The following is a 27,729-nucleotide window of genomic DNA, read 5'->3' as shown; positions in this document are numbered from 1 at the left end:
TTCCACAGTAGGGATGGTGCCAGGTTTACTCCCGACATGACGCTTGGCTTTCAGGCCAAAGATTTCAATCTTGGTTTCATCTTACCAGAGAATCTTGTTTCTCATGGTCTGAGAGTCCTTTAGATGCCTTTTGGCAAATTCCACATTTGAGATTCTTCAAAGTAGCCACCCTTTGCATTAATGACAGCTTTGCACACTCTTGGCATTCTCTCAACCAGCTTCATGAGGAATGCTTTACCAACAGTCTTGAAAGAGTTCCCACACATGCTGACCACTTCCTGGCTGCTTTTCCTTCACTCTGCGGTCCAACTCATCCTAAACCATCTCAATTGGGTTGAGGTTGGTTGATTGTAGAGTTCGGTCATCTGATGGAGCACTCCATCACTCTCCTTGGTCAAATAGCCCTTACACAGCCTGGAGTTGTATTTTGGGTCATTGTCCTGTTGAAAAACAAATGATAGATAGATGGGATGGCATATCGCTGCAGAATGCGGTTGTAGACTTGCTGGATAAGTGTGCCTTGAATTCTAAATAAATCAGACAGTGTCACAAGAAAAGCGCCATCACACCTCCTCCTCCATGCTTCATGGTGGAACCCACACATGCAGAGATCATCCGTTCACCTACTCTGCGTCTCACAAAGACATGGAGGTTGGAACCAAAAATCTCAAATTTGGTCTCCAGGCCAAAGGACAGATTCCCACTTGTCTAATGTCCATTGCTTGTGATTCTTGGCACAAGCAAGACTCTTATAATTGGTGTCCTTTAGTAGTGTTTTTTTGCAGCTAAGCCTGAAGGCTCAGGCTCAGTCTCTTCTGAACAGTTGATGTTGAGATGTGTCCATTACTTGAACTTTGTGAAGCATTTATTTGGGCTGCAATTTCTGAGTCTGGTAACTCTTATGAACTTATCCTCTGCAGCTGAGGTAACTCTGGGTCTTCCTTCCCTGTGGCGGTCCTCATGAGAGCCAGTTTCAGCATAGCGCTTGATGTTTTTGCGCTTGAAGAATCTTTCAAAGTTCTTAATGTTCTGCATTGATTGGCCTTCATTTCTTATAGTAATGATGGACTGTTGTTTCTCTTTGCTTATTTGAGCTGCTCTTGCCATAATATGGACTTGGTCTTTTGCCAAAGAGGGCTATCTTCTGTATACCACCCCTTCCTTGTCACAACAACTGATTGGCTCAAACGCATTAAGAAGGAAATAAATTCCACAAATGGACTTTTAAGAAGGCACACCTGTTAATTAAAATGCATTCCAGGTGACTACCTCATGACGCTGGTTGAGAGAATTCCAAGAGTGTGCAGAGCTGTCATCAAGGCAAAGGGAGGCTACTTTGAAGAATCTGAAATATACTTTCATTTTTTTAAACACTTTTTGGTCACTACATGATTCCATATGTGTTATTTCATAGTTATGCTGTCTTCACTATTGTTCTACAATGTAGAAAATATAAAAATAAAGAAAAATCCTTGAATGAGTAGGTGTGTCCAAACTGTTGACTGGTACTGTGTTTTTATTTTATATAAGCTGACCTAAAATTCAAAATTAATTAGCTAAAGGATCCTTGGCGTGACCACCTTAAAACAATTCCCTATGTTAGGTTGGTAGAACCATCCCCCCAGGCTTACAATAAAATCAAATGTTTTTTTTGTGTCACATATGCCAAATACAGCACTTTACAGTGAAATGCTTACTTACATGCACTTAACCAACAATGCAGTTTTAAAAATTACCAAAAAAAAAAAATAAGAATAAGAAATGAAGGTAACAAATAAAGGGCAATAACAGTAGCGAGGCTATATACAGGGTATTACGGTACAGAGTCAATGTGGAGGCTATATACAGGGTATTACGGTACAGAGTCAATGTGGAGGCTATATACAGGGTGTTACGGTACAGAGTCAGTGTGGAGGCTATATACAGGGTATTACGGTACAGAGTCAATGTGGAGGCTATATACAGGGTGTTACGGTACAGAGTCAATGTGGAGGCTATATACAGGGTATTACGGTACAGAGTCAATGTGGAGGCTATATACAGGGTATTACGGTACAGAGTCAATGTGGAGGCTATATACAGGGTATTACGGTACAGAGTCAATGTGGAGGCTATATACAGGGTATTACGGTACAGAGTCAATGTGGAGGCTATATACAGGGTGTTACGGTACAGAGTCAATGTGGAGGCTATATACAGGGTATTACGGTACAGAGTCAATGTGGAGGCTATATACAGGGTATTACGGTACAGAGTCAATGTGGAGGCTATATACAGGGTATTACGGTACAGAGTCAATGTGGAGGCTATATACAGGGTATTACGGTACAGAGTCAATGTGGAGGCTATATACAGGGTATTACGGTACAGAGTCAGTGTGGAGGCTATATACAGGGTATTACGGTACAGAGTCAATGTGGAGGCTATATACAGGGGTACCGGTACAGAGTCAATGTGGAGGCTATATACAGGGTGTTACGGTACAGAGTCAATGTGGAGGCTATATACAGGGTGTTACGGTACAGAGTCAATGTGGAGGCTATATACAGGGTATTACGGTACAGAGTCAATGTAGAGGCTATATACAGGTGGTACCAGTACAGAGTCAATGTGGAGGCTATATACAGCGGGTACCAGTACAGAGTCAATGTGGAGGCTATATACAGGGGGTACCGGTACAGAGTCAATGTGGAGGCTATATACAGGGGGTACCGGTACAGAGTCAGTGTGGAGACTATATACAGGGGGTACCGGTACAGAGTCAGTGTGGAGGCTATATACAGGGTATTACGGTACAGAGTCAATGTGGAGGCTATATACAGGGGGTACTGGTACAGAGTCAGTGTGGAGACTATATACAGGGGGTACTGGTACAGAGTCAATGTGGAGGCTATATACAGGGGGTACCGGTACAGAGTCAATGTGGAGGCTATATACAGGGGGTACAGGTACAAAGTCAATGTGGAGGCTATATACAGGGGGTACTGGTACAAAGTCAATGTGGAGGCTATATACAGGGGGTACTGGTACAGAGTCAATGTGGAGGCTATATACAGGGGGTACCGGTACAGAGTCAATGTGGAGGCTATATACAGGGGTACAGGTACAGAGTCAATGTGGAGGCTATATACAGGGGGTACTAGTACAAAGTCAATGTGGAGGCTATATACAGGGGGTACCGGTACAGAGTCAACGTGGAGGCTATATACAGGGGGTACCGGTACAGAGTCAATGTGGAGGCTATATACAGGGGGTACAGGTACAGAGTCAATGTGGAGGCTATATACAGGGGGTACTGGTACAGAGTCAAGGTGGAGGTTATATACAGGGGGTACTGGTTAGTCAAGGTAATATGTACATGTAGGTAGAGTTAAAGTGACTATGCATAGATAACAGAGTAGCAGCAGCGTAGAAGAGGGGGGTGGGGGTGAGGTGGAAGAATCATAATGAGTTGGGTAACATAGATAATGAAGATGTCCTATCTGCATAATATGCTGATGTCAGATACTTATTAGAATTTATCCCTTTGGACTCTGGTGTTGGCAGTTGCACTTCTTCCCTCAGCTGGGGCTCAGTCACCTGGGGCCCAGAGAGGGGAGAGGTCAGGCTTGTCTTTCACATGTTCCTGGTGCTATGCAAAATATCATTCTTAAACCACATGAAGGGAGGGTGTGATTAATGGGGAACCAATTACTGGTTTCCACAATATCTGTGCGCCAGTCACTCCCTCCTTTGGCCTTGGGGGAGATAAGGTCTGAGACTAGATGTGTGGGGTAGTGTCTGGAGTTGACGTTTTTGTGCTATGAAATACCAGGAACGAGATTAGAACCTCGTATTAAGGGCCAAACTGAACGATAATTTATAGCGAATGCTATCTGGCTACGGGATACTCCTTTCTCATTTAAAAAGTCTCCCCTTGTGACTCATTCTATGTATATGTTGTTCGTCAAGTAGGTTGAAAGGGGTGTATCCTGGCTCTCAAAGACCTTTGTACTTTTGTCTTGGGGCTTTTCAACGGATCGTCAGAAACGGTGATTAGTCTAAATGCCATTACTATTGCAAAGCTCTCATTGTTAAAGATTTAGTTTAAGTATAACTGACTTGTGTGATAAGTTTGTCTCTCCTCATTTAATAGTAAAGAAGTGAACTATCACAGGAGGCAAATAGTCTGAGTAGCCATTTTAATAGGTGTTCAGGAGTCTTTTGGAGTCATTCTAGGGGGTTATCAATCTGTCTATGTAACGGATGTGAAACGGCTAGCTTAGTTAGCGGTGCACGCTAAATAGCGTTTCAATCGGTGACGTCACTTGCTCTGAGACCTTGAAGTAGTAGTTCCCTTTGCTCTGCAAGGGCCACGGCTTTTGTGGAGCGATGGGTAACGATGCTTCGTGGGTGACTCTTGATGATGTGTGCAGAGGGTCCCTGGTTCGCGCCCGGGTATGGGCAAGGGGGCGGTCTAAAGTCATACTGTTACATCTACTCTTTCAATTCAGGGTAAATTAGCAATAATTGCCATTTGTAAGAGGGAACATAGTTATACTATTGTGTACAGACCTGGACAAAGACAAAACCAGAGTTGGAATGGATTTTCATGTATCATTTCATGGTCCAAGGCTCTCCTACAGCAGAATGATTTCATCCAGAGGACAACAGCACCACCTGCTGGCAGGTAGCAGTAACCTCTCCTACAGCAGAATTATTTTATCCAGAGGACAACAGCTCCACCTGCTGGCAGGTAGCAGTAACCTCTCCTACAGCAGAATGATTTTATCCAGAGGACAACAGCTCCACCTGCTGGCAGGTAGCAGTAACCTCTCCTACAGCAGAATGCCTTTATCCAGAGGATAAACACACGTAACCGCCTTTCTGAAGCGTTTTACCCAGTTGCACCACCTAGTGGAGACACTTCAGACTTTGTCTTACAGATCCTCATCTGCTACACACTGAGTGAACAAAACATTAGGAACAACTTCCTAATATTGAGTTGTCCCCCCACCCTCCTTCAGAACAGCCTCAATTGTGCCCAGTTGGCAGGAACTGATGAGTGTGAAATCCTGCAGCGCTGCAGTTCTTAACTCTCCAACTGTCAGCTAAATCTTTTGTTTCACCCTCTGAATGGCACACATACAATTCATGTCTCCATTGTCTCAAGGGTTACAAGACCTTTAACCTGTCTCCTTCCCTTATCTACACTGATTGAAGAGGATTTATAACAGTTGACATCAATAAGGGATCTCTTCAGCTGGTCTTTCACCTGGTCAGTCTACGTCATGGAAAGAGCAGGTGTTCTTAATGTTTTGTACTCTGTATATCCACCACCTCGGCATCAGAACTCCTCATTCCTTTGTGTCCAGCTCACCTTTAGGTTTGTCTGTCGTTGCTGTCCCCATGGCAATGCCGTTTAGAAAGGTTGCCTTTTCTTTTTAAACTTCACTGCAAACAAGGCAAGCAGACTGTATTTCGGAGAATAACTCGCTAGTCTGCAGTAAAATAACTTTGATGAATGGAATCTTGATGCAACTACTTGATCATTAGCAACACATTACTCTACGTGACAGTCTGAAGACGCACTACTCTACGTGACAGTCTGAAGACGCACTACTCTACGTGACAGTCTGAAGACACATTACTCTACGTGACAGTCTGAAGACACATTACTCTACGTGACAGTCTGAAGACACATTACTCTACGTGACAGTCTGAAGACACATTACTCTACGTGACAGTCTGAAGACACATTACGTGACAGTCTGAAGACACATTACTCTACGTGACAGTCTGAAGACACATTACTCTACGTGACAGTCTGAAGACACATTACTCTACGTGACAGTCTGAAGACACATTACGTGACAGTCTGAAGACACACTACTGTACTTGACAGTCTGAAGACACATTACTGTACTTGACTGTTACGTACGCCTCTAGGAAGAGGGAACACAATACCCTGCTACAACTAAACTCCCTGTGGAGTGAAAGAGGTATGGGACTGTAGGTGGAGGTAAAGAGGTATGGACTGTAGGTGCGAGCACCAACGATGTTAGGATGAAACAGTCAGAGATCACCAAGCGCAACATAGCTTCAGCGTGTAAATCAGCTAGAAAGATGTGTCGCATCGAGTAATTGTCTCTGGCCCCCTCCCAGTTATAGGGAGTGATGAGCTCTACAGCAGAGTCTCACAACTCAATCGCTGGTTGAAAACTGTTTTCTGCCCCTCCCAAAAGATAGAATTTGTAGACAATTGGCCCTCTTTCTGGGACTCACCCACAAACAGGACCAAGCCTGGCCTGTTGAAGAGTGACAGACTCCATCCTAGCTGGAGGGGTGCTCTCATCTTGTCTACCAACATAGACAGGGCTCTAACTCCCCTAGCTCCACAATGAGAGAGGGTGCAGGCCAGGCAGCAGGGTGCAGGCCAGTCTGCCATCTTAGTGGAGTCTGCTACTAGCACAGTCAGTGTAGTCAGCTCAGCTATTCCCATTGAGACCGTGTCTGTGCCTCGACCTAGGTTGGGCAAAACTAAACATGGCGGTGTTCGCCTTAGCAATCTCACTGGAATAAAGACCTCCTCCATTCCTGTCATTATTGAAAGAGATCATGATACCTCACATCTCATAATAGAGCTACTTAATGTTAGACCCTTACTTCAAAGGCAGTTATAGTCAATGAAGTAATTACTGATCATAATCTTGATGTGATTGTCCTGACTGAAACATGGCTTAAGCTTTATGAATTTACTGTATTACATGAGGCCTCACCTCCTGGTTACAATAGTGACCATATCCCCAGCGCATCCCGCAAAGGCGGGGGTGTTGATAACATTTACAATAGCAAATTTAAATTTACCAAAAAAATGACGTTTTCGTCTTCTGAGCTTCTAGTCATGAAATCTATGCAGCCTACTCAATCACTTTTTATAGCTACTGTTTACAGTCCTCCTGGGCCATATACAGCGTTCCTCACTGAGTTCCCTGAATTCCTATCCGACCTTGTAGTCATGGCAGATAATATTCAATTCTTTGGTGACTTTAATATTCACATGGAAGTCCACAGACCCACTCCAAAAGGCTTTCGGAGCCATCATCGACTCAGTGGGTTTTGTCCAACATGTCTTTGGACCCACTCACTGTCACAGTCATACTCTGGACCTAGTTTTGTCTCGTGGAATAAATGTTGTGGTTCTTAATGTTTTTCCTCATAATCCTGGACTATCCGACAACCATTTTATTACGTTTGCAATCGCAACAAACAATCTGCTCAGACCCCAACCAAGGAGCATCAAAAGTCATGCTACAAATTCTCAGACAACACAAAGATTCCTAGATGCCCTTCCAGACTCCCTCTGGAGTCTCAGGACACTGTGGCCCCATCCGACAATACCCCGGGACAGGGCCAAACAGGCAGGATATAACCCCACCCACTTTGCGAAAGCACAGCCCCCACACAACTGGAGGGATATCAACAGACCACCAACTTACTACCTGAGACAAGGCTGAGTATAGCCCACGAAGATCTCCTCCGCCACACGAGCCTGAGGGGACGGAAACCGGATAGGAAGATCATTTTTTCCCAGATTTTTGCAATGTTACGAAGAATCAAAAAATTGTCTGTGAAAAATTATTGATATGTTTGTCAAAAGAGAGATCACGGTCCAGAGTAATGCAGAGGTCCTTCACAGTTTTATTTGAGACGACTGTGCAACCATCAAGATGAATTGTCAGATCCAACAGTAGAACTATTTATTTCTTGGGATCTAGAACTAGCGTCTCTATTTTGTCTGTTTAAAAGTAAAACATTTCCTGTCATCCACTTTGTTATGTCTGAAACACATGCTTCCAGGGTAAGACATTTTGGGGCTTCACCATGTTTCATCGAAATGTACAGCTGTGTGTCGTCCGCATAGCAGTGAAAGATGTGTTTCCAAATGACATCAACAAGAGGTAGAAAATACAGTGCCTTTAGAAAGTATTCAGACCCCGCAAAATAAACGTCCTATGCTACACACACCATTATGACAAAGCAAAAACAGTTTTTTAGAAGTTTTAGCAAGTGTATTAAAAATTAAAAACAGAAGTCCCTTGTTTACATAAATATTCAGACCCTTTGCTATGAGACTCAAAATTGAGGTGCATCCTGTTTCCATTCATCATCCATGAGATGTTTTTACAACTTGATTGGAGTCCACCTGTGGTAAATTCAATTGATTGGACACCATTTGGAAAGACACACACCTGTCTATATAAGGTCCCACAGTTGTCAGTGCATGTCAGAGCAAAAAGCAAACCATGAGGTCAAAGGAATTGTCCATAGAGCTCTGAGAGAGGATTGTGTTGAGGCACAGATCTGGGGAAGAACCTTCCAGAAGGACAACCATATCTGCAGCACTCCTCCAATCAGGCCTTTATGGTAGAGTGGCCAGATGGAAGCCACTCCTCAGTAAAAGGTGCATGATTTTCTGGTCTGCTGAAACCAAGATTGAACAACTCTTTGGCATGAATGTCAAGCGTCACGTCTGAAGTGAACCTGGCACCATCCGTATGGTGAATCATGGTGGTGGCAGCATTATGTTGTGGGGATGTTTTTTAGCGGCAGAGACTGGGAGACTAGTCAGTATTGAGGCCAAGATGAACGGAGCAAAGTACAGAGAGATCCTTGATGAAAACCTGCTCCAGAGCGCTCAGGAGCTCAGACCCGTCCGAAGTTTCACCTTCTGAAAGGACAATGACCCTAAGCACACAGCCAAGACAATGCAGGAGTGGCTTTGGGACAAGTCTCTGACTGTCCTTGAGTGGCCCAGCCAGAGCCTGGACTCGAACCCGATTGAACATCTCTGAAGAGACCTGAAAATAGCTGTGCAGCAACGCTTCCCATCCAACCTGACAGGGCTTGAGAGGATCTGCAGAGAAGAATGGGAGAATCTCCCCAAATACAGGTGTGCCAAGCCTGCAGCGTCATAACCAAGACGTCTCGATGCTGTAATTGCTGCCAACGGTGCTTCAACAAAGTACTGAGTAAAGCAGTGGTCACCAACCTTTTCTAAGTCAAGATCACCTTCACAGTCGAAAAGCAAGCTGAGATCTACTGCTCAGACTTTTTATTTTTTATTTTTTACATTAACCTCACACAAAGAGTTTTGTAGGAATGAGGTTTGGGCAGTAGGCCTAGTACATTATCACAGCATATTGGCTATGTGATCGGCCTTCCAATATTGTTAATCAGACCATATTATATTTCAAAACTCAAGCTTTGATGACAAAATAGATCAGTTGGTTTAGCACTTGTGAGGCCCTGTGGAGCCTGAATTGAAATAATTTGCCTTTTAATTTAACTGGACTGATGGTACCTGCATCTGATGGTCAACGAGGTCAACTCACGACGTCAGTGACCTTCAGGTCAAAAAGTCAGAGCTCTAGAAAGATGCCTGAGATTCTGACTTGGAATTCCGAGTTGGATTATCGTTCAACATTATTTTTCCCAACCACCTCTCACGGCCCCTGCTCCCTCCTTCCTTTCCTCTGGTGAGATTGTATTTTCTACAGAAATATTTGGGGATCTACTAGGAATGCCTTGAAGATCGACCGGTTGGCGACCACTGGAGTCAAGGGTCTGAATACTTATGTAAATGTTATATTTCATGTATATATATATATATATATAAATGTTATATTTCATTTGTATGTATGTATGTATGCATGTATGTATGTATGTATGTATGTATGTATGTATGTATGTATGTATATATGTATATATGTGTGCAATAATGTATAAAAACCTATTTTTGCTTTGTCATTAGGGGGCAGATTGAGGTGATGAGGGAAATCTGTTTTTTAATCCATTTCAGAATAAGGCTGTAAAAGAAGAAATAAGAGATCTGAATACTTTCCAAAGGGAAAACAATAGTGGTCCTAAAACGTATCCTTGAGGAATGCCGAAACGTACAATTGATTTTGTCAGGTGACAAATCATTTACAGAGACAAACTGATATCTTTCCGACAGATAAGATCTAAACCAGGCCAGAACTTGTCCGTGTAGACCAATTTGGGTTTCCAATCTCTCCAAAATAATGTGGTGATTGATGGTATCAAAAGCAGCACTAAGGTCTGGGAGCACAAGGACAGATGCAAAGCCTCAGTCTGATGCCATTAAAAGGTCATTTACCACCTTCACAAGTGCCGTCTCAGTGCTATGATGGGGTCTAAAACCAGACTGAAGCGTTTCTATTTGTCTTCAGGAAGGCAGTGAGTTGCTGCGCAACAGCTTTTAGATTTTTTTTGAGAGGAATGGGAGATTCAATATATGTCGATAGTTAAAAAAAAAAAAAATTCTGGGTCAAGGTTTGGCTTTTTCAGGAGAGGCTTTATCACTGCCACTTTTAACGAGCTTGGTCCACATCTGGTGGATAGGGAGCCGTTTATTATGTTCAACATACAAGGGCCAAGCACAGGAAGCAGCTCTATCAGTAGTTTAGTTGGAATTGGGTCCCTATCTGAGCGCTGGTGGTCTACTGTACTCCTGTATGGATAATCAAGGGATTGAAATGACATCAAATCAAATTATATTTGTCACATGCGCCTAATACAACAGTGAAATGCTTACTTACAAGCCCTTAACCGACAATACAGTTTAGAAGAGAATTGAAAAATAACATAGTTAAAGTGCAACAATAAAATAACAGTAACAAGGCTATTTTCAGGCTGTTACGGTACAGAGTCAATGTGGAGGCTATATACAGGGTATTACGGTACAGAGTCAATGTGGAGGCTATTTTCAGGCTGTTACGGTACAGAGTCAATGTGGAGGCTATATACAGGGTATTACGGTACAGAGTCAATGTGGAGGCTATATACAGGGTTTTACGGTACAGAGTCAATGTGGAGGCTGTTACGGTACAGAGTCAATGTGGAGGCTATATACAGGGTGTTACGGTACAGAGTCAATGTGGAGGCTATATACAGGCTGTTACGGTACAGAGTCAATGTGGAGGCTATATACAGGCTGTTACGGTACAGAGTCAATGTGGAGGTTATATACAGAGTATTACGGTACAGAGTCAATGTGGAGGCTATATACAGGGTATTACGGTACAGTCAATGTGGAGGCTATATACAGGGTGTTACGGTACAGAATCAATGTGGAGGCTATATACAGTCTGTTACGGTACAGAGTCAATGTGGAGGCTATATACAGGGGTACCGGTTAGTCGAGGTAATTTAGATAATATGTACATCTAGTTAGAGGTAAAGTGACAATGCATAGATAATAAACAGAGAAGTGCAGGGGGGGGGGGGGGGGGGGTCAATGCAAATAGTCCCGGTAGCCATTTGATTAGCTTGTGGGTAGAAGCTGTTAAGAAGCCTTTTGGACCTAGACTTGGCGCTCCGGTACCGATTGCCGCGTGGTACCAGAGAAAACAGTCTATGACTAGTGTGGCTGGAGTCCATTTTTAGGGACTTCCTCTGACACCGCTTGGTATAGAGGTCTGAAAGCATGGCAGGAAGCTTGGCCCCAGTGATGTACTGGACTGTACGTACTACCTTCTGTAGTGCCTTGCGGTCGGAGGCCGAGCAGCTGCCATACCAGGCGGTGATGCAACCAGATGCTCTCGATGGTGCAGCTGTATAACATTTTGAGGATCTGAGGACCCATGACAATACTTTCCAGTCTCCTGAGGGGGAATAGGCATTGTCGTGCCCTCTTCATAACTGTCTTGGTGTGTTTGGACCATGATAGTTCGTTGAAGCTCTCAACCTGCTATACTGCAACCCCGTCGATGAGAATGGGGGTGTGCTCGGCCTAAGTGACGCATACACATCCCCAACCACCCATACACATCCCCAACCACCCATGCTCATCCCCAACCACCCATGCTCATCCCCAACCACCCATGCTCATCCCCAACCACCCATGCTCATCCCCAACCACCCATGCTCATCCCCAACCACCATACACATCCCCAACCACCCATACACATCCCCAACCACCCATGCTCATCCCCAACAATCAATACTCATCCCCAACCACCCATACTCATCCCCAACCACCCATACTCATCCCCAAACACACACACACACACACACACACACACACACACACACACACACACACACACACACACACACACACACACACACACACCCCCAACCACCCATGCTCATCCCCAACCACCCATGCTCATCCCCAACCACCCATACACATCCCCAACCACCCATACACATCCCCAACCACCCATGCTCATCCCCAACAATCAATACTCATCCCCAACCACCCATACTCATCCCCAACCACCCATACACATCCCCAACCACCACAACATCCCCAAACAAACACACACATCCCCAACCACCCATACACATCGTCTACCAACCAAAGTGTTAGTTTTGTCTGTGTTACTGGATAGTGTTGTGTTGTCTGTGTTACTGGATAGTGTTTCCTGTGTTGTGTTTGCTGTTTCACTATTCTGATGTGGATCCTGATTGTCTGGTTGCGTCCCAAGTGTTAACCAATTCCCTACCTAGTGTATGTCAGATGTAGTGCACTGTTTAGGGAATAGGGTGCCATTTCTGTCCCTATGTGACCACTTGTCTACTATACTGTAGTGCTGTATGAATGAGAGCCTTGTTGAGGTGATAAACTGACACGGGCATTAATCTGCTTAGGACCAATCTGGATTTAGTGCTAGCCAAAGCTTAACGTGGAACACTTTGATAATTAATCACACTGACTGACTGAGAGAAGGACAAAGGCACTCCGTCTATATCAACAGGTTTCACTGTTTTGGTATGGGTCAGAGTGAACAAATATCATACTACAGTATATACTGTTTAATGTTAATATAGAAACATTGTAAGAAGTTATCATACTATTGATAGCTGTAGTGGCAGGTACAAAGTCATTTCTTATGCCACTTTTAAATTGACACAGGTTACCCAGCAAGCTAAACTGTTTACAACACATTTAAAATGTGTCTAAAAATAAACACAATGTCTATTTTAAATATTTATTGCATGTGATTAAGACTGCTTGGAGTGAAAGATAAGGGATCTGGTCCATTGCACCAGACGATCTCAGTCAAGCCCAGCTAAACTATTTGAAATGATGTGTGATAGTATTTGAACTCAGGTCTGTTGTCTTTTCTAGAAGTTAACCTACTGTTTCCCAGGGGGTCTAGTGTGTGAATCATCAGCTTGTACATGGTGTTCCTCATGGTGGAGTTGTGAAGAGAGGCTGAACTTCCTCCTCTCTGGAGGACAGGCTTCAACTGGGGGGAGATCAAGAGAGAGAGAGAGAGAGGGGTGAGACCAAGAGCGAGAGAGAGAGAGAGAGAGAGAGGGAGGGGTGAGACCAAGAGAGAGGGAGGGGTGAGAGCAAGAGAGAGGGAGGGGTGAGCTCAAGGGAGAGGGAGGGGTGAGCTCAAGGGAGAGGGGGGAGTGAGATCAAGGGAGAGGGAGGGGTGAGATCAAGGGAGAGGGAGGGGTGAGATCAAGGGAGAGGGAGGGGTGAGATCAAGAGAGAGGGAGGGGTGAGATCAAGAGAGAGGGAGGGGTGAGATCAAGAGAGAGGGAGGGGTGAGATCAAGAGAGAGAGGGGTGAGATCAAGAGAGAGAGGGGTGAGATCAAGAGAGAGAGGGGTGAGATCAAGAGAGAAGGAGGGGTGAGAGCAAGAGAGAGGGAGGGGTGAGAGCAAGAGAGAGGGAGGGGTGAGAGCAAGAGAGAGGGAGGGGTGAGAGCAAGAGAGAGGGAGGGGTGAGATCAAGAGAGAGAGGGGTGAGATCAAGAGAGAAGGAGTGGTGAGAGCAAGAGAGAGGGAGGAGTGAGATCAAGAGAGAGGGGTGAGATCAAGAGAGAGACGGGTGAGATCAAGAGAGAGGGAGGGGTGAGATCAAGAGAGAGGGAGGGGTGATATCAAGAGAGAGAGAGGGGTGAGATCAAACTTTCATGTGAAATATGTTGTAGCGTAAGTTCAGTAAGTGTGATGTTCAGTAAGTGTGGTGATCAGTAAGTGTGGTGATCAGTAAGTGTGGTGTTCAGTAAGTGTGGTGTTCAGTCAGTGTGGTGTTCAGTCAGTGTGGTGTTCAGTAAGTGTGGTGTTCAGTAAGTGTGGTGTTCAGTCAGTGTGGTGTTCAGTCAGTGTGGTGTTCAGTAAGTGTGGTGTTCAGTCAGTGTGGTGATCAGTAAGTGTGGTGTTCAGTAAGTGTGGTGTTCAGTCAGTGTGGTGTTCAGTCAGTGTGGTGTTCAGTAAGTGTGGTGTTCAGTAAGTGTGGTGTTCAGTCAGTGTGGTGTTCAGTAAGTGTGGTGTTCAGTATATATGTGACAAGCAACCATCAAAATGAGATGAAAAAACAAATAAAACAGCACATCACAGCACAACGCTGACAATGTGAGACTCAGGATATCAGGGCCTCAGGAAAGCAAATTATTAGTGACGTATGGGAATGGTAGGCTGAAGTGTATACAGTGTTTATTCTTATTTTAAAGTGTATTTTTTTTATGTATAGTGTATTCGGAAAGTATTGAGACCCCTTGACTTTTTCCACATTTTGCTACGTTACTGCCTTATTCTAAAATGGATTCAATAGTTTAATTTCCTCATCAATCTACACCGTGTGGTGCCAGGACAACAACCTCTCCCTCAACGTGATCAAGACAAAGGAAATGATTGTGGACACCAGGAAAAAGAGGATCGAGCACGCCCCCATTCTCAGCGACGGGGTTGCAGTGGAGCAGGTTGAGAGCTTCAAGTTCCTTGGCGTCCACATAATCAACAAACTAACATGGCCCAAGCACACCAAGACAGTCGAGAAGAGGGCTCGACAAAACCTATTCCCTCTCAGGAGACTGAAAAGATTTGGCATGAGTCTTCAGATCCTCTAAAGGTTATGCACCATTGGTTGCATCACTGCCTGGTATGGCAACTGCTCCGTCTCCGTCTAGGTCCAAGAGGCTTCTAAACAGCTTCTACCCCAAGCCGTAAGACTCCTGAACACCTAATCAAATGGCTACTCAAATGACTATAATGACAAAGAATAAAAGGTTTTTAGACATTTTTGCAAATATGTAAATGTGATATAAAATTTTTTCAATTTTAACACAAGTATTCAGACCCTTTACTCAGTACTTTGTTTAGGCACCTTTGGCAGCGATTACAGACTTGAGTCTTCTTGGGTATTACGCTGCAAGCTTGGCACACATGTATTTGGGGAGTAGCTCCCATTCTTCTCTGCAGATCCTCTCATGCTTTATCAGGTTGGATGGAGAGCGCCACTGCACAGTTATTTACAGGTCTCTCCAGCGATGTTTGATCATGTTCAAGTCCGGGCTCTGGCTGGGCCACTCAAGGACATTTAGAGACTTGTCCCAAAGCCACTCATGTGTTGTCTTGGCTGTGTGCTTAGGATTGTCGTCCTGTTGGAAGGTGAACCTTTGCCCCAGTCTGAGTTCTGAGCGCTCTGCAGTAGGTTTTCATAAGGATCTCTCTGTACTTTGCTCCGTTCATCTTTCCCTTGATCCTGACTATTCTCCCAGTCCCTGCCGCTGAAAAACATTCCCACATCCCCATGCTGCCACCACCATGCTTCTCTGTAGGGATGGTGCCAGGTTTCCTCCAGACGTGATGCTTTGCATTCAGGCCAAAGAGTTCCATCTTGGTTTCATCAGACCAGAGAATCTTGTTTCTCAGCGTCTGAGAGTCCTTTAGGTGCTTTTTTGGCAAACTCCAAGGGGGCCATGTGCCTTTTACTGAGGAGTGGCTTCTGTCTGGCTACTCTACCATAAAGGCCTGATTGGTGGAGTGCTGCAGAGATTGTTGTCCTTCTGGAAGGTTCTGCCATCTCCACAGAGGAACTCTGGAGCTCTGTCAGAGGGACCATCAGGTTCTTGGTCACGTCAATGACCAAGGTCCTTCTCCCCCGATTTCTCAGTTTGGCCGGGCGGCCAGCTTTAGGAAGAGTCTTGCTGGTTCCAAACTTCTTCCATTTAAGAATGATGGAGGCCACTGTGTTCTTGGAGACCTTCAATGATGCAGACACTTTTTGGTACCCTTCCCCAGATCTGTGCCTCGACACAATCCTGCCTCGGAGCTCTACGGACAGTTCCTTCAACCTCATGGCTTGGTTTTTGTTCTGACATGCACTGTCAACTGTGGGACCTTATAGACAGGCGTGTGCCTTTCCAAATCTAGTTGTAGAAACTCCAAACAAGTTGTAGACACGTCTCAAGGAGGATCAATGGAAACAGGATGCACCTGAGCTCAATTTCCAGTCTCATAGCAAAGGGTCTGAATGCTTATGTAAGTAAGGTATTTCTAATTTTGAATACATTTGTAAACATTTCTGAAAACCAGTTTTAGCTTCGGCGTTATGGGGTATTGTGTGTAGAGTGTGAAAAAAAGCATTTGATCCATTTCAGAATAAGGCTGTAACGTAACAAAATGTGGAAAAAGTGAAGGGGTCTGAATACTTTCCGGATTAACTGTAGTTCTTTCCTTGAGTGTATACCTACGTATGTACTGATCTGTATGTGTGTGGTGGATGCTGCTGGATGTGAATATGATGTAGGGGATGAGAATGGAAATGGAAGACCAGCTGTTCAGGTGAAAACCATTAAGTTTATTCTTTAGGAGGAAACACAATTAAAGGTTACTGCGTTCACGTCTGTTAACTCTGATCATGGTGGTTGAGGTGAAAGCCTCAGTGGGAGCCAAGAACCTCAGGTGAAACTTCTGATTCATTATATATCAGCAGGAGACTAACAACTCAATCAGATTCTGATTCATTATATATCAGCAGGAGACTAACAACTCAATCTGATTCATTATATATCAGCAGGAGACTAACAACTCCATCTAATTCTGATTCAATATATATAAGCAGGAGTCTAACCTGTTACACTGTACCTTTTAGATAACCCTTTAGGGGTGGTAGACTGCAACCCGTTACACAATACCTCAGATAACCCTTCATGGGTGGTAGACTGGAACCCGTTACACTGAACCGCAGGTAATCCATTAAGGGCAATTGACATTAACAAGGCAAAACATTCCAGGCCTGGTTATTTTATGTTAATGAATATTTAATTCACCGTTAGAAAAACCATTGCGGGTGGCTACTGTGAACACTCCACCCCAGGATACCCATTACGGGAGGAAACTATCTGAATCAAATGATTATGGAGGCATTCATACATAAAAGCGTTCATACTTATTTTAAATGTATGTAGTTCTGTTCTTGTCTATGAATCTTCTGCATTATGTAATGTAGCTGCTGCTTTTGCATCATAGGATCCTGATAAACTACCCCTGGGGATCCTAGTAAACTACCCCTGGGGATCCTAGTAAACTACCCCTGGGGATCCTACTAAACTACCCCTAGGGATCCTAGTAAACTACCCCTGGGGATCCTAGTAAACTACCCCTGGGGATCCTAGTAAACTACCCCTGGGGATCCTAGTAAACTACCCCTGGGGATCCTAGTAAACTACCCCTGGGGATCCTAGTAAACTACCCCTAGGGATCCTAGTAAACTACTACTGGGGTTCCTACTAAACTACTACTGGGGTTCCTACTAAACTACTACTGGGGATCCTAGTATACTACTACTGGGGATCCTAGTAAACTACTACTGTGGATCCTAGTAAACTACTACTGTGGATCCTAGTAAACTACTACTGTGGATCCCAGTAAACTACTACTGGGGATCCTAGTAAACTACTACTGGGGATCCTACTAAACTACTACTGGGGATCCTAGTAAACTACTACTGGGGATCCTACTAAACTACTACTGGGGATCCTACTAAACTACCCCTGGGGATCCTAGTAAACTACCCCTGGGGATCCTAGTAAACTACCCCGGGGATCCTACTAAACTACTACTGGGGTTCCTACTAAACTACTACTGGGGTTCCTACTAAACTACTACTGGGGTTCCTACTAAACTACTACTGGGGATCCTAGTAAACTACTACTGGGGTTCCTACTAAACTACTACTGGGGATCCTAGTAAACTACCACTGGGGATCCTAGTAAACTAACCCTGGGGATCCTAGTAAACTACCCCTGGGGATCCTAGTAAACTACCCCTGGGGATCCTAGTAAACTACCCCTGGGGATCCTAGTAAACTACCCCTGTGGATCCTAGTAAACTACCCTGGGGATCCTAGTAAACTACCACTGGGGATCCTACTAAACTACTACTGGGGTTCCTACTAAACTACTACTGGGGATCCTACTAAACTACTACTTGATCACTGCCTAGTTGTTTACCTTTAATAGTTTCTTGTCTTCTGGGGCAGGAGGGCTACTATTCTGACCTGCTGTCTCATCCTGTGGACAACAAGAGTTCACCAGATCTTAAACATTCCAGAACACGCCGCCCCTTATATAAAGGAGGGGCAGTAGAGCTCACAGCTACAGTACATACATGTTTTGGTTGTAATAAGGGAATTAGGTATTGGGCGCAACAACAACCCCTGATGAAGCATTACCCTATGTAAATCTATATGATGCTCATTCACCATTACAGGAGTTAGGTGTATACGTTGAAGCTTCAAGAAAAAGGGTGTGTATCACTGCAGCCCCTCAGTCTTGTAAGGGTTTCGTGATCAGCTTTGGTTCTACAAGGGCCTAGGTAAGAATCCTCCCACTCCTAACAACACCAGGTGTGTGTACACTGATATCATTCCCATGGCAGATCATCTCAAGTGATACTCTTAGGCTCAGCTCTCCCTTATTAAAGAACCAGAACTGCCCACGCTGCACTTGGGTTGCTGTGGCTGTATCATTTGCTTTGAGAACATGCTTTAACTTTAAAGGAAATATGGCTGAATTAGAGCCTATGATCAACAACATGTGACTTAAAAACTTGGATTAAGTTTATGGAGGGATTTTAAAGGAGAAATATGGCTTAATCAGGTCCTCCATGTATGTTTGAGGGAACCAGATGAATAATGAGCTGTATGACATGATTCTCCTTACACAGGAGCCAGCCTCCATGTCTGTTCTCACAAAATGATCTTCATTATCGACCCCTGACGTGCAGATATCCCTCCCAATTGCTACTATTTATTTTTTTATTTCACCTTTATTTAACTAGGCAAGTCAGTTAAGAACAAATTCTTATTTTCAATGATAGCCTAGGAACAGTGGGTTAACTGCCTTGTTCTGGGCAGAACGACAGATTTTTACCTTGTCAGCTTGGGGATTCAATCTTGCAACCTTTCGGTTACTAGTCCAACGCTCTAACCACTAGGCTACGCTGCCTCTAACCACTAGGCTACCTGCCTCTAACCACTAGGCTACCTGCCTCTAACCACTAGGCTACGCTGCCTCTAACCACTAGGCTACGCTGCCTCTAACCACTAGGCTACGCTGCCTCTAACCACTAGGCTACGCTGCCTCTAACCACTAGGCTACCTGCCTCTAACCACTAGGCTACCTGCCTCTAACCACTAGGCTATCTGCCTCTAACCACTAGGCTACCTGCCTCTAACCACTAGGCTACGCTGCCTCTATGTTGGGGTTTTGGTATAATTCCCAATTAGAGGCAGCTGGCTATCGTTGTCTCTAATTGGGGATCATACTTAAGTAGAATTTTTTCCACCTGTGGGTTATGGGATATTGTTTATGTTTGGAGTTAGTGCACATAGCACCTCAGTAGTCACGATTTGTTCGTTTATTGTTTTGTTTTGTTAAGTTTAACTAATATTAAAGTATGTGGAACTCATATCGCGCTGCGTCTTGGTCTGACCATTATTACGAACATCGTGACAGTATCTGTAACAAAGGAACACTATACCAAAAATAGTTAAAATACACACTACCATTCAAGAGTTTGTGGTCACTTAGACATTTCCTGCTAATATTTTGTCCATTAAAATAACATCAAATTGATCAGAAATACAGTGTAGACATTGTTAATGTTGTAAATGACCATTGTAGCTGGAAACTGCTGATTTTTAATGGAATAGGTGTACAGAGGCCCATTATCAGCAACCATCCCTCCTGTGTTCCAATGGCACATTGTGTTAGCTAATCCAAGTTTATAATTTTAAAAGGCTAATTGATCATTAGAAAACCCTTTTGCAATTATGATAGCACAGCGAAAAAACTGTTGCTCTGATTAAAGAAGCAATAAAACTGGACTTCTTTAGTCTAGTTGAGAATCTGGAGCATCTGCATTTGCGGGTTTGATTACAGGCTCAAAATGGCCAGAAACAAATAACTTTCTTCTGACACTCATCAGTCTATTCTTGTTCTGAGAAATGAAGGCTAATCCATGAGAGAAATTGCAAAAAAAACTGAAGATCTCGTACAATGCTGTGTACTACTCCCTTCACAGAACAGCGCAAACTGGCTCTAACCAGAATAGAAAAAGGAGTGGGAGGCCCCGGTGCACAACTGAGCAAGAGGACAACTGCAAATACCTAGGTGTCTGGCTAGACTGTAAACTCTCCCTCCAGACTCATATTAAACATCTCCAATCAAAAATTAAATATTGAATTAGCTTCCTATTTTGCAACAAAGCCTCCTTCACTCATGCTGCCAAACATACCCTCGTAAAACTGACTATCCTACCGATCCTCGACTTTGGCGATGTCATTTACAAAATAGCCTCCAACACTCTACTCAGCAAACTGGATGCAGTCTATCACAGTGCCATCCGTTTTGTCACCAAAGCCCTTATACCACCCACCACTGCGACCTGTATGCTCTCGACGGCTGGCCCTCGCTACATATTCGTCGCCAGACCCACTGGCTCCAGGTCATCTATAAGTCTCTGCAATGTAAAGCTGCGCCTTATCTCAGCTCACTGGTCACGATAACAACACCCACCCATTGCACGCTGCAGTTATATCTCACTGGTCATCCCCAAAGCCAACACCTCCTTTGGCCGCCTTTCCTTCCAGTTCTCTGCTGCCAATGACTGGAACAAATTGCAAAAATCGCTAACTTTAAGCATCAGCTATCTGAGCAGCTTACCGATCGCTGCAACTGTACACAGCCCATCTGTAAATAGCCCATCTGTAAATAGCCCATCCAACTACCTACCTCATCCCCATATTGTTTTATTTACTTTTTTGCTCTTTTGCACACCAGTATTTCCAGTATTTCTACTTGCACATCATCATCTGCCCATCTATCACTCCAGTGTTAATCTGCTAAATTGTAATTACTTCGCTACTACGGCCTATTTATTGCCTTGCCTCCTTACGCCATTTGCACACACTGTATATAGACTTTTCTATTGTGTTATTGACTGTATGTTTGTTTATTCCATGTGTAACTAACGCTGTGTTGTTTGTGTCACACTGCTTTGCTTTATTTTGGACAGGTCGCAGTTGTAAATGAGAACTTGTTCTCAACTGGCCTACCTGGTTAAATAAAGGTGAAATTAATACATAACTAAAAATTAGAGTGTCTAGTTTGAGAAACAGACGCCTCACAAATCCTCAACTGGCAGCTTCATTAAATAGTACTCGCAAAACACCAGTCTCAACGTCAACAGTGAAGAGGCGACTCCCGGATGCTGGTTTTCTAGGCAGAGTTCCTCTGTCCAGTGTCTGTGTTCTTTTGCCCATCTTAATCTTGTCTTTTTATTGGCCAGTCTGAAATATGGCATTTTTCTTTGCAACTCTGCCTAGAAAGCCAGCATCCCGGAGTCGCCTCTTCACTGTTGACGTTGAGCTTTCATTTCTCAGAACAAGAATAGACTGACAAGTTTCAGAAGAAAGTTCTTGGTTTCTGGCCATTTTGAGCCATAATCAAACCCACAAACAAGGACGTTTCTAAGTGACCCCAAACTTTTGAACGGTATTGTAAGTTCTCCTGTATACTCGTAAGAATTTGTTCTTAACTGACTTGCCTAGTTAAATAAACAAATGCAAATAAAATGTACCTTATCAGGTTCATCCTCAACAGCCACAGTGATGATATTAATGATGTGCTGGTGTTTCCTGAGCTGGTTCTTGAATGCTGCCTCCAGCTGAACGTTGTACTTCATGAAGCAGACATAGGAGCTGTAGCCAGCCACCAGCATTATACTCTCATACCACATGATGGTGTTGTCCAGGAAGAAGATTATCAACATGATCAGGTCTGAAAACAATATAGATGTTAATTCATCAATAGTAAGGGGTTAGAGGACACAGCAAGAGGTTAGAGGACACAGCAAGAGGTTAGAGGTTAGGTAAATGATCATGTTGTGAATAATAGTTGCATACCAAATAGCTTCAATTGCAATTATATGCCAGTGAGTGCTGGCCTTTATATTATATGCCAGTGAGTGCTGGCCTTTATATTATATGCCAGTGAGTGCTGGCCTTTATATTATATGCCAGTGAGTGCTGGCCTTTATATTATATGCCAGTGAGTGCTGGCCTTTATATTATATGCCAGTGAGTGCTGGCCTTTATATTATATGCCAGTGAGTGCTGGCCTTTATATTATATGCCAGTGAGTGCTGGCCTTTATATTATATGCCAGTGAGTGCTGGCCTTTATATTATATGCCAGTGAGTGCTGGCCTTTATATTATATGCCAGTGAGTGCTGGCCTTTATATTATATGCCAGTGAGTGCTGGCCTTTATATTATATGCCAGTGAGTGCTGGCCTTTATATTATATGCCAGTGAGTGCTGGCCTTTATATTATATGCCAGTGAGTGCTGGCCTTTATATTATATGCCAGTGAGTGCTGGCCTTGATATTATATGCCAGTGAGTGCTGGCCTTGATATTATATGCCAGTGAGTGCTGGCCTTGATATTATATGCCAGTGAGTGCTGGCCTTGATATTATATGCCAGTGAGTGCTGGCCTTGATATTATATGCCAGTGAGTGCTGGCCTTGATATTATATGCCAGTGAGTGCTGGCCTTGATATTATATGCCAGTGAGTGCTGGCCTTTATATTATATGCCAGTGAGTGCTGGCCTTTATATTATATGCCAGTGAGTGCTGGCCTTTATATTATATGCCAGTGAGTGCTGGCCTTTATATTATATGCCAGTGAGTGCTGGCCTTTATATTATATGCCAGTGAGTGCTGGCCTTTATATTATATGCCAGTGAGTGCTGGCCTTGATATTATATGCCAGTGAGTGCTGGCCTTTATATTATATGCCAGTGAGTGCTGGCCTTTATATTATATGCCAGTGAGTGCTGGCCTTTATATTATATGCCAGTGAGTGCTGGCCTTTATATTATATGCCAGTGAGTGCTGGCCTTTATATTATATGCCAGTGAGTGCTGGCCTTTATATTATATGCCAGTGAGTGCTGGCCTTGATATTATATGCCAGTGAGTGCTGGCCTTGATATTATATGCCAGTGAGTGCTGGCCTTGATATTATATGCCAGTGAGTGCTGGCCTTGATATTATATGCCAGTGAGTGCTGGCCTTGATATTATATGCCAGTGAGTGCTGGCCTTGATATTATATGCCAGTGAGTGCTGGCCTTGATATTATATGCCAGTGAGTGCTGGCCTTCATCCTTACATTTTCTTGTGATTGAGATCGACTGCTGGCTCCAAGCACACTATGATTTATTTATGAGTGGAACCTCTTCTCCCCCGTCCTCTGGACTCAGAAACTATCTGGCCTTGATGGCCACATGTACTCTTAATCTCCACCTGGTACAGCCAGAGGAATATAGCCCCTCTGAGCCAGGTTCCTCTGTACAGTAGGTTTCTTCCTTCTAGGTAGTTTCTCCTGGCCACTGTGCTCTCGCTTCTACCTCTGAGGCCAGAGCCGAGTTACTGTTAGGCACTTTGCCAACTGCTGATGCAAAAAGTGCTGAGGTGCAGCATCTGCCTTTACATGTGATAGTATATTATTACCTATGATATAGAAGGAGACGTCCCTGAACAGGGGCCACCAGGTGAGGTGCAGCATCTCCCTGGAGAAGATGGCACACATGCCGATGACGAACAGGATATTGAACACCGCCGACCCCACGATCGTCCCGATGCCCACATTGCTATGAGAGATGAACACGCCAATCAGCGAGGTGAACAGCTCCGGAGCGGAGCCTCCTGCCGCCATGAAGGTTGCCCCGGCCACGTCGTCGGAGATGGCGAGCTGGTCTGTGATGACGCCGAGCGCAGGGACAAAAAATTCATCACACACAATGGCGAGTGAGACGAACATGTACATCATCCCGAAGATGTGGAGCGACACCCAGCCTCGTCTCCGGTCCTCCACGGAGAAGATATCAGTCGGGTACTCTCCTTTCTGATGAGGGGCGTCCCCCGGGTCGGCAGGGGAGGATTGGGTGGTGTTGGGGACTAGATGGGTGGGTGGTGGATTGGGAAGGGTGGGGATCTGAATGGGAGGCTCCAGGTCTACATATATACAGTGAACGATACTCCGGATTGTAGTCACTGATGATGATGATGATGATGAGACCTCAGTGGTAGTGGATGGTGTGACATCATCTGTAGTCGTCTCAGAGTAATAATCGGACACTTCAGTTGTCACCAAATCTATAATTTCCTCCTCTTGTGTGTCAACACTGTGTCCCCCCTCCCTTAAGGTCTCCAATGTAACCTCCTCCAGGAGGGCCCCTGTCAGTCCCTCTCCATCCCCAGACCCCTCACCTCTTTGGGGCAGGGCATGGGGCCAGGGTCCTGGGGAGAGCTTGGAGGTGATAGACAGCTGGTAGAGACAACACAGTAGAACAACAGACAGGAGGAATATGACTCGGCTCAGCTGCAGTCTCTTCCTTTGGGTACAATACATTTATGAAGAGATGGTGATTGTGGTGTTATTTAACAGGTATGGATTTGTAAACTCACTCCTCAGCCTGAGAAGTCGTTAATTGCACCATTGAATTGGATTCAGAATACAGGGTTAGGGTTAGGGTGAGATGAGTAATGGCAGAGTGATTCAGAATACAGGTCCCTGGCAGAGTGATTCAGAATACAGGTCCCTGGCAGAGTGATTCAGAATACAGGTCCCTGGCAGAGTGATTCAGAATACAGGTCCCTGGCAGAGTGATTCAGAATACAGGTCCCTGGCAGAGTGATTCAGAATACAGGTCCCTGGCAGAGTGATTCAGAATACAGGTCCCTGGCAGAGTGAATCAGGGAAGAATCCAGCTCCTCCCCAACCTGTTGTAAAGGGAAGGAAACACCAAGTTTGAATGAATCAGGTTCCGTATGCATAAAGCGTCCATTTAATCTTATTTCTTATGGTCTAAATGGCTAAACTGACCCCAGATCAGTTTCCTACTACTCTGAGACTGGTTTATGGTCTAAATGGCTAAACTGACCCCAGATCAGCCCTCCTACTACTCTGAGACTGGTTTATGGTCTCAATGGCTAAACTGACCCCAGATCAGCCCTCCTACTACTCTGAGACCTGTTTATGAATATGGGCCCAGAGATGACAGGTTAAGCAAAAGGTGACAACAGTCTTTTGAATAATAAATCCTCCGTCTCTTTAATGTCAGGATAATTATTATCACATTGAGACATGAGTGTCTGGGGATAAGGAGCAGGCCATACATGTACATGTTACTATGAGTCATTAGGCTATTGCCCCCTGTTGTATTCAATAAATATGTGGCTATAGTGAGCTATAGAAAGAGAGTGAAAAGTAAAGATCACTACTAAGGACTGTGTGGGCTCTCCTTCTCCGTGGCCGACCTGAGAAAGACATTTAAACGTGTTAACCCTCGCAAGGCTGCCGGCCCAGACGGCATCCCCGGCCGTGTCCACATGCTTCGAGATGTCCACCATTGTTCCTGTACCCAAGAATGCAAAGGTTACTGAACTAAATGACTATCGCCCCGTTGCACTCACTTCTGTCATCGTGAAGTGCTTTGAGAGACTAGTCAAGGATCATATCACCTCCTCCTAGACCCACTTCAATTTGCTTACCGACCCAATAGGTCCACAGACGATACAATCGCCATCACACTGCCCTATCCCATCTGGACAAGAGGAATACCTATGTAAGAATGGTGTTCACATGACTAGAGCTCAGCATTCAACACCATAGTACCCATAGTACCAGGAGGCTGAAGAAATTTGGCTTGTCACCCAAAGCACTCACCCGATGTCACTGGAAGGCCATAAAGATCATCAAGGACAACAAACACCCGAGCCACTGCCTGTTCACCCCGCTATCATCCAGAAGGCGAGGTCAGTACAGGTGCATCAAAGCAGGGACAGAGAGACTGAAAAACAGCTTCTATCTCAAGGCCATCAGACTGTTAAACAGCCACCACTAACATTGAATGGCTGCTGCCAACACACTGACTCAACTCCAGCCACTTTTAATAATGGGAATTGATGGAAATTGATGTAAAATATACTGTATCACTAGCCACTTTAAACAATGCTACTTAATATAATGTTTACATACCCTACATTACTCATCTCATATGTATATACTGTACTCTATATCATCTACTGCATCTTTATGTAATACATGTATCACTAGCCACTTTAAACTATGCCACTTTGTTTACATACTCATCTCATATGTATATACTGTACTCGATACCATCTACTGCATCTTGCCTATGCTGCTCTGTACCATCACTCATTCATATATCTTTATGTACATATTCTTTATCCCTTTACACTTGTGTGTATGAGGTAGTAGTTGTGGAATTGTTAGCTAGATTACTTGTTGATTATTACTGCATTGTCGGAACTAGAAGCGCAAGCATTTCGCTACACTCGCATTAACATCTGCTAACCATGTGAATATGACCAATAACATTTGATTTGATTTGATTTATAAATGTTGACAAAACATTCATATACAGTAAAACAATGTCTTCACATAATATATACAGTATTCTGTATCATTTTCTAAAATCACAAATGTTGCTATCATGCATAATATTTCCAATCTCTTATCAAAATGTTAACATAAAATGGACAACTTTCTAGGTCCGAAAAAGGAAGTTATCTAGAAGTACACTCAGTCCTACCTGAAGTTATCTAGAAGTACACTCAGTCCTACCTGAAATTATCTAGATGTACACTCAGTCCTACCTGAAGTTATCTAGCTGTACACTCAGTCCTACCTGAAGTTATCTAGATGTACACTCAGTCCTACCTGAAGTTATCTAGCTGTACACTCAGTCCTACCTGAAGTTATCTAGAAGTACACTCAGTCCTACCTGAAGTTATCTAGAAGTACACTCAGTCCTACCTGGTACCAGATGAGGAGGTGTAATTTCTCCACAGCTGGGGTGCATTGGCGCAAACAGTGGAGAGGTTCACCGTAGAGCTGTAGGGTACGGTTCACGGCAGGTTCACATAGGACACACTGGGGGACAGATAGAGGTCTTCACAGTGGATCAGAATTATAACTAATACCCCTCTGTACCTGAATACTTCTAATAGGATTATCCCTATTGTCACTCTTGTGTTGATTGTCACTCTCACTCTCATTAAGCCTATAGCTATATCAACCATTTCATTTCAATTGTTTTGATAGCATAATGCAAATGTTTTAATTGGTGGTATTTATTTGATTCCAACACCATCGAGATAAATTGTCAGTTTGACATTTTTTGAAGGGGGTTTAATATAATTATTGGTTTCATAATACTTTAAAGAGATTATTATATAGCTTCAACTACTGATTGAAGATTGGAGCTAAGACAAGTTGAAATATAACTACAAGCAGCAATGTAACAGGGTGCTGGATGATGAGCAGGCTGATGAGCAGGCTGATGAGCAGGCTGATGAGCAGGCTGAGGAGCAGGCTGAGGAGCAGG

At 44.1% G+C, this 27,729-nt stretch overlaps 1 protein-coding gene across 2 annotated transcripts in view; it reads right to left on the bottom strand.

The window, feature by feature from the left end:
* Positions 1-27,277, bottom strand: part of slc24a1 (solute carrier family 24 member 1) — a 38,419-nt gene extending 11,142 nt beyond the window's left edge. Inside the window, exons 1-5 of one of the 2 annotated variants that reach the window (XM_036961282.1) lie at positions 27,159-27,277; positions 23,828-25,099; positions 21,891-22,090; positions 18,260-18,319; positions 13,151-13,259 (exon numbers count right to left, since the gene is read on the bottom strand). In XM_036961282.1, the coding sequence (XP_036817177.1) occupies positions 13,151-13,259; positions 18,260-18,319; positions 21,891-22,090; positions 23,828-24,728 (1,270 nt within the window). In that variant the 5' untranslated portion in view covers positions 24,729-25,099; positions 27,159-27,277. The remainder of the gene's footprint in view (positions 1-13,150; positions 13,260-18,259; positions 18,320-21,890; positions 22,091-23,827; positions 25,100-27,158) is intronic. The other variant, XM_036961286.1, reaches the window with a different exon arrangement.
* Positions 27,278-27,729: the final 452 nt, after the last annotated feature.

This window comes from Oncorhynchus mykiss, chromosome 2 (assembly GCF_013265735.2).
Source record: "Oncorhynchus mykiss isolate Arlee chromosome 2, USDA_OmykA_1.1, whole genome shotgun sequence".
In the NCBI taxonomy this organism is placed as follows: domain Eukaryota; kingdom Metazoa; phylum Chordata; class Actinopteri; order Salmoniformes; family Salmonidae; genus Oncorhynchus; species Oncorhynchus mykiss.
The sequence above is the reverse complement of the archived record's forward strand: the minus strand, read 5'-3'. Positions and strand labels throughout refer to the sequence as shown.